The sequence below is a fragment of the Trachemys scripta genome, chromosome 10 (genome assembly GCF_013100865.1).
Source record: "Trachemys scripta elegans isolate TJP31775 chromosome 10, CAS_Tse_1.0, whole genome shotgun sequence".
Taxonomy (NCBI): Eukaryota; Metazoa; Chordata; order Testudines; family Emydidae; genus Trachemys; species Trachemys scripta.
In genome coordinates, this window is record NC_048307.1 from 59344312 (window position 1) to 59357478 (window position 13167).

Consider the following 13167-nt stretch of genomic DNA (forward strand, 5'->3'; position numbering starts at 1 on the left):
TTGTGGCTGACTACACATTCAGCCGTAAAATCAAAATAAGGTCAAACTCTTTCAAACTAAATATGGTGAAGTAGATTCTGATCCATAAAATGGGCTCTATGCAGACAGATATATCTTCCCTTGTTAAGAACCATTTAGCAGAACTCATTCATGAGTGAGTCAGACTGTTCTCAGGATATCTATGCCTACACTGGAAATGCCTCAGCTGGGCCACAGAAGCTCTGAAGTGTAAACAGGGGTTCCTCCGTCACCATAATAAATCCATCTCTCAACCCCTGGGGCTTAGGTTGGCTTAATTACATCACACAGGGTGTGAAAATTTTCAAGGCTCTGAGTAGTTAAGCCAACCTAACTCTATAGTGTAGATCATCCCTCAAACTGGCTAATTCTTATCATTGTGAAAATATTCCAGAAACACTGAGCACAACAGAGCACACTTAGTAGTACCTTTATTGAATGGGACTAGCTGTGAGAGTAAAGATATTCATGTGTACCTAGAGGGAGATTCTGAAGCACACAGAGGGCAGTTGCACAACCCAACCTTTATTGAAAATCAATGGGAGTTGGGCACTTGATTCCCATTCGTGCCTTTGAAAAGCTTTCCCACAGAAAATAGTGTTTAGATCTGCAATAATATTTGTCTCCCCCATGAAACGACACCAGATGACAACTCTGCTGTGAGTTATCGTTCTAGGCATTTAAGAATCCTCTGACCAGGGTCCATCGTGTCTTTTATTCTCTCTGCCCGCCCCCGCCCCATGTGTGCACATGCACACACACGCACATTTTACTGCAATGTCAAGGTTTTAATGTTAAAATCACAAAGTCAGGGAATGAAAACAGTGAAGAGTCTAACGGTTAATTTTGCTATGTTGCACATCCATATCTTTTATGGGATATATTTTACTGCACAAACAGTAGTAAGCTACACATTTAATTAGAAAAATAGGACTAGGAAACATGTTATATAATATGTGCATCACAACTGAGTTAATATTATATTAGAGTCAGGTAATAACCATGTTACCTTAATGTTGCATTAGCAAGGTTTGATTTGGATTTTGCATTTCATTTCCTAGATTTTTCTGCAATTTTTTCATAGGTAAGAAAGAGTGAAAGTCAATACTCCAGGTCTGCTACACCAGTTTTACACTCACTTTGCACAGGTGTACCTGATGACACAAAGTGAAAAGCTGTGGAGAATCAGACCTTACATACATATGAGATTCGGGTCTCTTGTCTACTAAGGCTGCCCTTTTATAATGCTCTGGAAGTGTAAAAAGGCCTTAAAGTGGTCTTAAGTTACAGTTACATTCCTATTAAGGCCCCTTTACACTGCCAGAGTGCTGTGAAGGTGACCTCTTGTAAATGAGAATCAGGCCCATCATATTTAGTATGGCCATATTAAATTAAAAATGACCCAAAGAAAGACTTTTTGATTTCAGTCCAAACTTTCCCAAAGGAAGTTCAGTCCTACTTCAGCCTCATTGTCTATCGTTGAGTTAATTCGTAAGGTCTAGATGGAGGTTTTCAGCTTGGTCCTGCGCATGGGGCAATGCCCAGCTGCACTGCTCGGAAGGAGCCAAGAAGGAATATCCCTGGGTCACAGTTCCTTTCCTGACCATCTCTTGTTCTTGGGGGGATGGGAAAGAGGGAGCATACATTATTTCACCCATTTTTGGAGTGCAGCTTACTTCCCCGCTCAAACCTGATCAGCTGATAGAGGGGAATGGAATGATGGCTCTGACCACTCCCTGCGCATTGACTCCTCCATTTTCCCTCTGCAACCATTGGGTGTGCAACGCCAGCTCTCTCCTTGCTCCTAGAACTATGATCTGGTTAGGCCTGTGCATGGCCATGCACTGGGGCTTTCTTCCTGCTCCGTACTCTCCTCTATGGCTATATTAGAGGTAGGGACAATCAAGATAAGCTTATAAAGGGGCATCAACTTCCCGGTAGCTCTAGGACTCCTCACATTTGTCTATCTTCTCAAGTTCAAAACAGAAAAGGAAAAAAAAGGTTGTGAAGGCCCATATCACCCCCCATTATTTTGTTTGCTAGACCAGAACAAGACAGCGGCTGGCAATTGTGGTATATAAAGGCACTGGATTCTACTCTGGCTGGGTTAACTATTGACTCAAAAATGTGTCCAAGGGGTATTTGGAGCCAAGTTTCAGCCCTACTGAATCAAGCAGAAATGTTCACACAGAGTGACTTATTAGCATTAGTTCTTCAGTTCCATGGAGCTCTCTGTGACAGCCTCTACTGAGCCATTGGGGAACAGCTCTGTGGCTCAGCTAAGTTTGATAAATGTTTTGGTCATTGTGCGGAAGACAAATCTGAGGACTTTCTGTTGCGAGTTGTGGGGGTTTGTCCAATTGAATGTGAAACTTAATTGTGAAAAATCCTCATTAGTTCATTTCCCTTCGTGTACTTAGTTTCTAAAAATTCATACAATGCTGACTGAAACATCAGTTAAATATCAACTGGCTAAGTCAGGTGTAAGCTTTACTGTGCCAACAGGCATGTTGGAAGGGTTTCAAAACTGCAGGTGGGGTGGAATGACCTGATAAATATCAACATCTCTGCACAAATGAATTAACACTCCAAAGGGAGGTCAGAAGGGTCTCCCCCCGGGGAAACATTTGTGTGTAAAAATGTACACTTTGGAAGTAAATTCAGAACAGGCTATGCAACATCAGGAGCATACCCAGGGGTTTTATAGTGGACAACCTCTGAATAATAACCCCCTCCCTATTTTGAAAGCAACATTTATTAAAAGGGGGGTTCAGGAGAGTCCCTCTGGAATTTTGTTAATGGTGTAATTTAGGATTACATTCTGCGCTGTTGCATAAGGAAGAAGGGAAGCTCCAAATGCCAAACAAACTCACATGAAGTGCAGTTACAGGAATTCTCTAGGTTTTATTCTTACAAATAAGGAAACTAAACTAAGTGCAGCCTCTTGCAAGGAGACATGGGGTCTAAACAAGGAGCAAATGCTCCTACGCCTGGAGAGCCTATGTGTGAGACTCCTAGTACCAAGCCAGGTCAAAAAGATGCTCAACTCATGTACTTAGATTGTAAACTCTCAGGGGCAGAGCCTATTTTTGTGTCTCAACACGAGAGGGCCCCAATTCCTGATTAGAGCCTATAGGCATGACTGCAATGCTAATATCAAATAATGACTTGTCCGTCACCCCAGATGTATGGAGAGGAAAGGAAACGAGCTGTTCCTGAGAGAGAAAAGGATTAGAGTCATGCAGTGGCCACTCCAGAGACTTAGCAGAATTGCCCAACAGAGGAGCTGGGCCAGAGCCAGTTACAGAAGAATCTATTCAGTAACCAAGACAACACCAATAGCTTAATCTCCATATTTCCTAAGTAGTAGATATATCCAGCAGTATCCAATCCCAGGTGGATGATAGTAACTAACCTTTAAGAGCTTATAGGCTCAGTTAAGGGTCACTGTGCCAGGGCTAAAAGGGTTTCTGGCTACTGGACGTCTGGGTAGGTTGAACTCTGCAGTGGAGTACATGCTAATGCCCTAAATCCCTGCTGCTAGGTATTTACTCAGTCTCAACCTCTGTAACTGCTGCTACCTCCCCTCCCTACTCATTGGACAGGAACCAGCAGGGATAGAAGACAGGCAGGTCAGGGCTGAGCACAGCTCTAGTTTTATGAGTAGTTCCATTTTCCTGCCATTCACTCCTTGACTTCTCTTTGTAGAATGCTAACACAGGTGCCAATTGTGCTGTTCATTCTTGGCATGTGGCTATTTTTCCTCCAGGACCAGGAAGGGATGGAGACCATCAATTCATTTTGCATGGCTCTATCAATAGACAGTGGGTGCTTCTAGTCACTACTATCCTGGACAGGATTCATAGTGGCTCCGCACCTCATTACCAAACCCTAGAGCTGTCCATACTCCTCCTGACCCAAACTGGGACTTGACAGTCAGTGGTTTTAGAAGATAAAATGAACCTTAATCCAGTGTTAAATACACAATATAATGATGCAACTGTGCTTGGTGTTCAGGTTATATCATGACTTCATCAAGTAACCTTCTGCTACGTATTATGGCTGGATAAGGAACTAATGCATGGACATGAGTTGATAGGCTACCATTTGTTTTCTAGGGGCGAATGTGGATTGAGAGAATATTCTGAAGTTAAAACTGTGACAATAAAGATTCCTCAAAAGAATTCCTAAGAAGATGAAGGAGCATGTTGTGCAGAACAACATGTGATGCCACCCTCAATATTCCTTACGGGACCAGCACTCAGGAATAAAAAGTGTTGTTACGCAGTATATATTTAAGATATTAAGTTACAACATATATACCAGGCACATAATTGCATACAAAATGCAAACCAACTCTGTATTGTTTCATAGCACTCCACTGGGAACTCCTCTCCTCCCCGCTTTTTTTTTTGTAAATCAAATCATGCAGCAAGAGTTAAAATTGCAATTGGATACTATCTACTATCTAACTGTACCACTATAAATCTGTTAGTTACACACAGAACAATCCTTTGCATACATATGCAAAAAAGGCAAGTTGTTTTAAAATCATCTTCTCAAACAAGGGCTGATATTCTTATATGGTGCTTTGCGACAGATCTCATTTGGAGGCCACCATTTTAGCCATACATAACTGACCAAGTATCACTGATGTCCTTTAATAACCAAAAGTGAACTATTTTGAATTGGAGCCAGCCAATATGGTACATTGGCAACTTTGTAATCAGCATGATATTTTGAAGTGGTTAGACTTGGGGGAACTAATTTATTGTATGAATTACTAAATTTGGAAGGATTCTAGTTAGCATTGAGGTTTGGTTTCCATGAAGACGCAGAGACGGTCTGATATTCATAGTGCATCTTAACAGTTATTTTATGTCTTATTATAGGTACCAGCTCACTTATAAGATTTTTAGAAAGTTTTACCATCCTCCCACAAATGTATGGCTGGATTGGAAGGAGATCCCAAAGGCTATACAGAACTAGTTCAGCTTTCTGACCCCTCCCCATCCCTCACCCCCCACCCCCCGTGCGTGCCATGAAATATCTGCATAGACTGACTCTGCAGGCTCCTCAGCCAGCAAACTACTCGTGATTACAGCAGATGTTTCAACTTTGGCACTTTGGGAAATTGTGATGTATTCATTAGAGTTGGAAAAACCCGCCCGACAAGCTTGATTTTACAAAAAGATGACTTGCTGTCTTCACCCTGCTGGTGAGCCCCAGAAGAGCTTAATTGCTGCTATTGGACTTTTCATTGATTACACTTTTGTTTTGACACAGCACCAGAATAAGAGCAGGCCTATTTAAAAGTGAGACGTTTACAGTACACTGCCACACCCGATGGTCCCAGAATCCCTCCTGATTCCCAGTTAACAAACTGAACATCAACTTAGCAGTCTTTGTCTTTTTCTCCTTTCCAGCTGCAGAGTAACACTCAAGCGCCAGTTTGGGGGGGATGTTTTATGTTAACAACATTTATTTAAAAGTACAGTAAATATTCTACCGTCGCTACATTATGTGGAGTGTAAGGACAGAATTATAGCCTCATGTGTTTAACAGTTTGTTTCCTAACCATAGGCTCCATAGGCCAAGGTGCTGAGCACTCTGGGCCCAATCCAGCAAATCATTTAGGCACTTACTTAACTTTTACGTATTGACCTCAGAGGGGTACTCCTGGGCGTGACGTTAAGCCTGTCCTTAAATGCTTTGCTGCATCAGGACCCAGTGCCCAGCACTTTCCGGCATTGAACCCCCAAAGCATTTTGTATTTATAACTCATGCCATTTCCTGTGTGTGTGTTTTAAGTACTATGTAACATGCTGTTATTCACAAGTGACAGTACATTCACAAACAGAGCTGAAACCAAGTATTCCTGAGTTGTTACACGTGAATGTCATGTACGCCTACTGTAGTGTATGCCAGAGTAAAATAAACATACAGCAAATAACAAATTAGTTATCTTTTTAACTGCAGTATAAAATGTGAAAAAGGAGATTTTATTTCTTTTCTGCTATTTACTTAAAAACAAAACAAAAAGAAAAGAAAAGAAACCTGTGCTAGCAATAAGCATTTATATTGTGTATTCTTCTGTATTATTTGTGTGTTTTGTATGTCTCTGTGTTATTTCAATTAAATTCAGGTAAATAATATACAGCTGCCATTTTTTCCCCAGCTTTTGTCACTGTTGTTACATTTGATGTACATGAGTTTGTGAAAACCCTTTTTTGAACAATGTACCATCTGCATGTAGTCAACAAAACATTTTTTCCAATCCCTGCAAGTCTTTGTTACAGTTTATCATGTATATAGTTATGTTATTAAAAAAAAGTAAAAGGATATGAAATATTTTCTATGAAGTTTTCCATTAAAAAGGTTTAGAGAAAGATTTTGTAGCCTGCGAGAGTTCTTTGTTGTTAATGGAGCCAGGGGGGAAAAAAGCATTACACTAGTGAAGGGACTGCTCTCACAGTAGCTTTATTTTCATTTGCAAAAGTGAATGAAGTAAATGGCCAATTATGTTTTTTGGAATATTTTTGCAGCTGTATGAAAAAAAAACCCTGTGAATTGTGGATCCAGGTCACAGCCAAAGTTCATCCTCGCCCTCTGTGCTCATAAAGTTTTGCTATCGGTGACGGTCTGAAATCATTTGAACCAGTGGGGCATCTTTGCAAACTGTTGCATCGCAGCTTGAGTTTTGGATAAAGTTTAAAAAAAAATGATGATGACTTTACTTTCCCAATGAGTCATAGATACAAATAAATTAACACCACAATCACTTATGGACTGATATTCCATTGGCCTTTAGTCTCTGAAGCCAAAAGGGGCAGTTTGAATGTCAAGGCACTTCGCAAGCAGTAGAATTTGCATTCTATGGTATGTACAACTCCCCCACAAACAATCAGACAATCCCTTAAATTCCTCACATATTTTCATTGCCCAAAGCAGTGCTCATGTTTTGAAAAATGGGCTATTTTGCTAAGATAAAATAGATATGGTTACATCACTATTTCCTATCACTTGGCTTGGCAGAATTCAATTTTTTTTTTTAATAATTTTGATGTATCGTATCAATGTTTATTTTTAAGCTTTTTAATCCATTTAAATTTTCACAGCTGTGCAAAATTATGAGTTTTAAGGATTTTTTTAAAGCAATTTAAATGTTCACGGTTGTGCGAAATTCTGGGGAGGAGGTCAGACAATAATTACTTAATCTCACAGTAGATATTGAGAGTCAACAAGTTAAAACTTTAACTGTTAAAACACAAATTGTCAACATCACATATCAACAGCTATAAAGTAACTATCCTTAACTCAAATGCTAATAAGTTTGCAAGCAGCATTTATCTTACTCCATCTAGCTGTAAACTTTTATCATGATCAATGGAAATATTTTTTCAGTTTGCGTGTGTATGGTGAAATCGACGTTTCCTGACATTGAGCAATAAAAATCTAATCCCTCCACACCTAACAATTGAGAATACCTAGACTAAACAGAAAATTCTGGGGCAATGTGATTTATTTAAACACATTTTTAAGGGCGACCATTATACATAGGGAACCTCTAATACAGGGGTCGGCAACCTTTCAGGAGTGGTGTGCCGAGTCTTCATTTATTCATTCTAATTTAAGGTTTCGTGTTCCAGTAATACATTTTAACCTTTTTAGAAGGTCTCTTTCTATAAGTCTATAATATATAATGAGCCTATCATTGTATGTAAAGTAAATAAGGTTTATAAAATGTTTAAGAAGGTTCATTTTAAATTAAATTAAAATGCAGATCCCTCCGGACCGGTGGCCAGGACCTGGGCAGTGTGAGTGCCACTGAAAATCAGCTCACGTGCCGCCTTTGACACTCATGCTACAGGTTGCCTACCCCTGTTCTAATAGGATAGGAAAAGAGGAACCATTTGGTGGGGAAGTTGTTTTATTGGAATAGCAACTAAATTGCAATATGAGAGAAAAGGACACAGTTATTGACAAATCCTGGGAATCAGGAATGTTTTTAAATGTTGCAGGGCTTCATTTCCACTTGCTTCAGTAGATAACAAGCCATGAACAAGTCGTCCCCATGAACATACATCTGGACAATCAACACTTTCCGCTGTATGTCAGTATTGATGTGTGTTCTGTTAAGCTAACTATAGCAGCATTCTGACTGCACTGTGCAGCCACAAATTGCTCACACAAGCAATAGAAAGTTGGTGAAAAGAAAAACAGAGTAGGGCCCAATCCTGTACCGCTGACACCAAAGGAAGTTTTGCCATTCAACATCACTGTGTGAAGAATCCAGTCCATGTATCCCTTAATTAAAACAAGCTAAACTAACAATGAGCACCGGTGCCTGCCAGAACAGTGAGCGTAAACACATTACCACTCATACCATACTGCAGAAATGCTTAGTTTTAAAAGATGCGCAGTCAGAATTTGGAAATGATTTTGCCATTTCCATGCACAGATCTTTGGGAGGAGGCTATAAGATGAGGAATGCATTCTTCCCCCCTGGGGTTTCCACACACACTAACTGGGTGGTGACAATATTTTAATGGAAGTGACAATTTTAATAGTGCACTGTTAGTGCTAGATACAGTCTATATACATACTAAGACAGTCCCTGTCTCAAAGTGCTTAAATAGATAAAGGGGAAATGGTGTCACAGCAAGATGAAGTGACTGCCCTAAGGACACAGCAGCAGATCAGTGGCCGAGCTGAGAACAGGTCTCCTGAGCGATGAAGGGGAACATTAGAGAGGGGGAAAAAACATATGGAGAAATATTTTTTTAGAAAAGCTAAATATGTTTAGCGTGACAGACATAAAACCACGAACGAATACTTGAAGGACTTAACAACTGCAAAGGGAGAGGAATTACATGGTGCACATGGGGGGGGTCTATGTAGGAATGATTTAGTCTGAATACCAGCACGTATTTTCTAAAGAGCGAACTACAGGCTCCTGTGGATTGCCTCCCAAGGAAGAGCGTGGAAGCCCCATCACAGGCCTTTTAAAACTGACCTGGAGTATTGCATTGGACAATGTACTATATGGGAGAAACCTCAGCTGGCAGGGAGGGGAACTGGACGAGCCAGCCAGCATCTCTAACTTAATGTCATTCTTCACATTTGTGCACCCCATCACCCACTCTAGAAGTTAAGCTATCTCTGGGCATGCCACCAAAGTAGCCACTATAGTGTATTTCATATGCCTGATTCACTTTGGACTTACAGCTGTATACATCCACTGAAGCCACTGATGTAAAGTTGGCCTAAGTGAAGAACCAGGACCACTATTTACATCATCTTTGTATCTGGTATTTACATTTATATTTGTAGGGTTCTGTAACATGTTAAGTGATACAAAAATACCCTGTGCATTATACTATGATCAGCTGCTCCTGTGTGAGGCTGTGACTCGGGCGCTGCCAAGCACAAGCAAAAGAAAAATACTTGTCCACATGTCAGCGGCTGTTTCCAAACACATTGTTTCTGTTGTGCTGGGGCCTTAGTAGTGACACTAGCTGTAACGCCCAAGGGTTCTTGCTGGAGACATTCTGGGTGGGTAAAGGACAAATGAAGTTTGTATCACTAATATAGTTCCCAGAATGTTGTTGTAAATTTCTTGTTAGCTGTTAATTAAAAATACTGTGCTATTTTGAGGCTGGGTTTCATGTGCACAGCCTCCCTAATGGGGCCTGCTAAAGAAACCTGGGCTTTGCAACAGACGCCCTCACCAGGCAGGAGTTGCTGAAGACGCTGTGCGCGTTGCCTGCTGCAGCGTTCCAAAAGAGTGTTTGTGCTGCTGGCAGGCAGTGTGTTGCCAGGATAGCTCACACATAATGCATTTGCACATCAAATGAAGCTGGCCTGCTCTAAGAGCATGGGAAAGGCCTGTGTGGAACGGCATGTGTCCTACTTCCTAAACATGTATATTTTACACTTTGCACTTGGTTATTGGCCAGCTTTAAAGTACTGCAAGTTCTGCTAAGCTTGTCGTTTTGCCTTTGAAGTGGAACTGTTTGGATAATGTTTCCTTTGGCCATTTATCTATGTAGCAAAGCTGGAACCAAAAACCCAGCTGTATTGGCCACTTTAAATTTAAATGTGAGAGCCTTTTAAAGTATCAAGAAAACACACACACACACACACAAAATTTGACCATTTTTAAAGACCTTGTTTAGACACCGTCCTTTACCCCTGCCAATAGCCTGGTGTTATTACCAAATGTGCTTATAGCAACTCATTTCTTATGTGGCTTTTCCTGCTGTTTGGAAAAGTGCACAGCTGTGTTCAGATTTCAGACAGAAATTGAAACCAGAAAGACAGTTGTGTGCAGCACAACAAATCCGCTGCCCTACAAAACTGAAACAAAACGGATTCCATTGACTCCCCCAACAAATGGAAAAGGTGGCAGTGGGTGAGCCTCCCCATGTTTTGTTTGGTCCAATTGAGTCTATGAGATGGGGCTGGAATTCCATGAGAGCAGGATGTCTCATGAGGTTTCTGCTACTTCCTGCTTTGAGTTGGGCCAAAATATCACAGAAGTAGCCTCTCTCTCAGTCTTTTGGCACTTTTGTTCCAGTCCCAAATGTAACCCAGCAGTACATAGTGTGGCAAATAATAATTAATAATACATAGAAAGTTAGCCATGGTTATTTGAACCTCACAAAGGTTCAGTGTAAGTTTTAGATGAAGAGAGAATGGCAGGGAATTGTAAAGCAAACATTTTATTTTCAGGAAATTACATATTGGGGACTATGACCAGAGCATTTGCATTGTATCTGTTGGGCCAGACACTGAACTGGGGCACACAGTTAGAATGGGGCTCTTTTTTGCTTACTACATGAATAGGGTTTTTAGGGAATATTTTGATAAGACACTGATGTACAACTAACCTGGGGGAATAATCACGTTGCCAATTCTGTCTACTCTCAGACACTAAAGACACACAAAGGTCTAGCAGAGCCACCACTTAGCCTTCAGCCATATTTCTCATCAATCTTCAGCAATTATGTCCAAATATTGTTTATATCTAGCCTTGCAATCTAATTTGGGAGCAATGTATAGCGCTCTCCACAGAAGGTTACACAGCCTCTCCATTCACAGAGTTATGCCTCTAATATCATCCACATGAACATCATCTACCAGTATTGCATGGAACCTAGTACTCCAGGAGTGGCATCTGCCCCCAATGTTGCAGTTAAAAACTCTCTCTATGACAGGTCGCTGTCTGACTTTGGTTCTCCACAGGTCCTGCCCGCACTACAGTCGCCTTCCAAGGAGAACCCTCTTTTGCCAAGCAAGCCTCCATTTTGAGAAAAGCGGCAGGAGTGCCACTGGTACCAGAGGATTTATGGGAATTTGATCTCTTCCCCCCCAGTTCCCCTGGGCTCTCAGAAGACCTTTCCAAATTTCCCAAGTGCCCCTGCTTCAGAATGTTGTACTAGGAACTGTGCAATTGGAACCCAGCCCTCCCTCCCCTATTCAAAAAGACAGGCATTGAAGCCTATTCTTAAGCATGCCACCTCCTGCCCCCATGCCAATCAGCATGGGCTGTGGCTTGAAATCTAACATTGTGGGCCAAATGTTTTAAGATAATTTCCTATTCAGGTGCACTAGATGTCACACCTTAATCCAGATAGGCTGGTTTAGGGTTGCCAGGCATCTGGTTTTCATCTGGAACGCCCTGTCAAAAAGGACCGGGCCGCTAAAAGTCCAGTTGGCAGCACAGTGGGGGTTAGATAGGGGGCGCCTGCAGGGACGGCCCTATGGGCATGGGCAGCGCACAGAGCCCCCCAGCTCCTGCCCCTAACTCCTCCGGACATGTTTCAGCCGCCTGAGGTAAGTGCTGCCCGGTCAGAGACTGCATCCTGAACTCCCTCACGCACCCTCAACCCCTTGCCCCAGGTTGGAACCCCCTCCTGCACCCTAACTCCCTCTCAGAGCCCACACCCCTCACCCCCGCCCCAGCCCTGAGCCCCCTTCTGCAACCCAAAGCCCTCATCCCTAAGCACACACCCCCAGCCGGAGCCCTCACCTCCTCCCGCAACCCAACCCCTTGCCCCAGCCTAAGCCCCCTCCTACACTCCGAACCCCTTGGCCCCAGCCCGAAGCCCCCTTCTGCACTCGAAACCCCTCATCCCCAGCCTCACCCCGGAGCATGCACTCCCCCAGCTGGAGCCCTCGCCCCACTCCCACACCTCAACCCCCTGCCCCAGCCCAAAGTCCCCTCACGCACCTAAAACCCCTCATTTGTGGCCTCACCATGGAGTATGCACCCTCAGCCGGAGCACTCACCCCGCCCCTGCACCCCACCCCAGTGAAAGTGAGTGAGGGTGGGGGAGAGTGACCGCTGGAGGGACAGGGAATGGAGAGAGTAGGGGCGGGGCCTCGGGGAAGGGCAGGCAGGGGGCGTGGCAAGGGTGTTCGGTTTTGTGTGATTAGAAAGCTGGCAACCCTAGGCTGGGTACTAGCTAGGATAAAAGACTGCACTTGTGGGTAGTTTACGTTTTAAAACAGAACATTCTGAGCTCTTCCTCAGGGTTTTTTCAGTTGTGCTCTTCGGTAGACCAGCAACAAATAGCGGCATGCTCTGTTTTTACAATGTCCACTCTGGGAAGAGTAATTACCAGTTAGCCTTATAATGTGCAGCTTCAAACATTCAGGGCCCCATCCTTATTAAGACAGAACTCCTACTAAGGACTGTAGACTCTGGCCCCAAATGCTTGATGGGGACACTATAGTGCAAGTTACTAGTGGCTTGGGGATTCCATCAAGTTCAAGAGCCTTCACAGTGCCTGTATTGTGCCTGTATTTTTTTTAAAATGAGAATTAAACAAATATATTTCCCCTTGTTTCCTTTTTGTGTGTGTAATGCAGCGTCACAGCAATAAAACAATGTCCTCCCAAATGCTGTAATCTCAGCATTTTGTAAACACAGCACAAGACTATTACTTCATCAATAGCATCAATTAATTGTAAGCAACTTCTTGACACAGTATTAAGTAACACAAATACTAATGCAGCCAGTCTGCATGCTATGATCTGAATGGTGTGCCTAGCCAGTCGGACACTCACAAAGAAAAACAAACTGATGGCTAGTTTCCCCGTACCTTGTTTTCATGGTTTCTGGGAGAAAATGGATTTTTCCCA

General features: G+C 42.5%; 1 protein-coding gene across 1 annotated transcript in view; it reads left to right on the top strand.

The window, feature by feature from the left end:
- ALDH1A2 (aldehyde dehydrogenase 1 family member A2) overlaps positions 1 to 6396 on the top strand; it is a 72426-nt gene extending 66030 nt beyond the window's left edge. The window contains exon 13 of the mRNA XM_034783539.1: positions 4137 to 6396. Within this exon, the coding sequence (XP_034639430.1) occupies positions 4137 to 4209 (73 nt within the window). The 3' untranslated portion in view covers positions 4210 to 6396. The remainder of the gene's footprint in view (positions 1 to 4136) is intronic.
- Positions 6397 to 13167: the final 6771 nt, after the last annotated feature.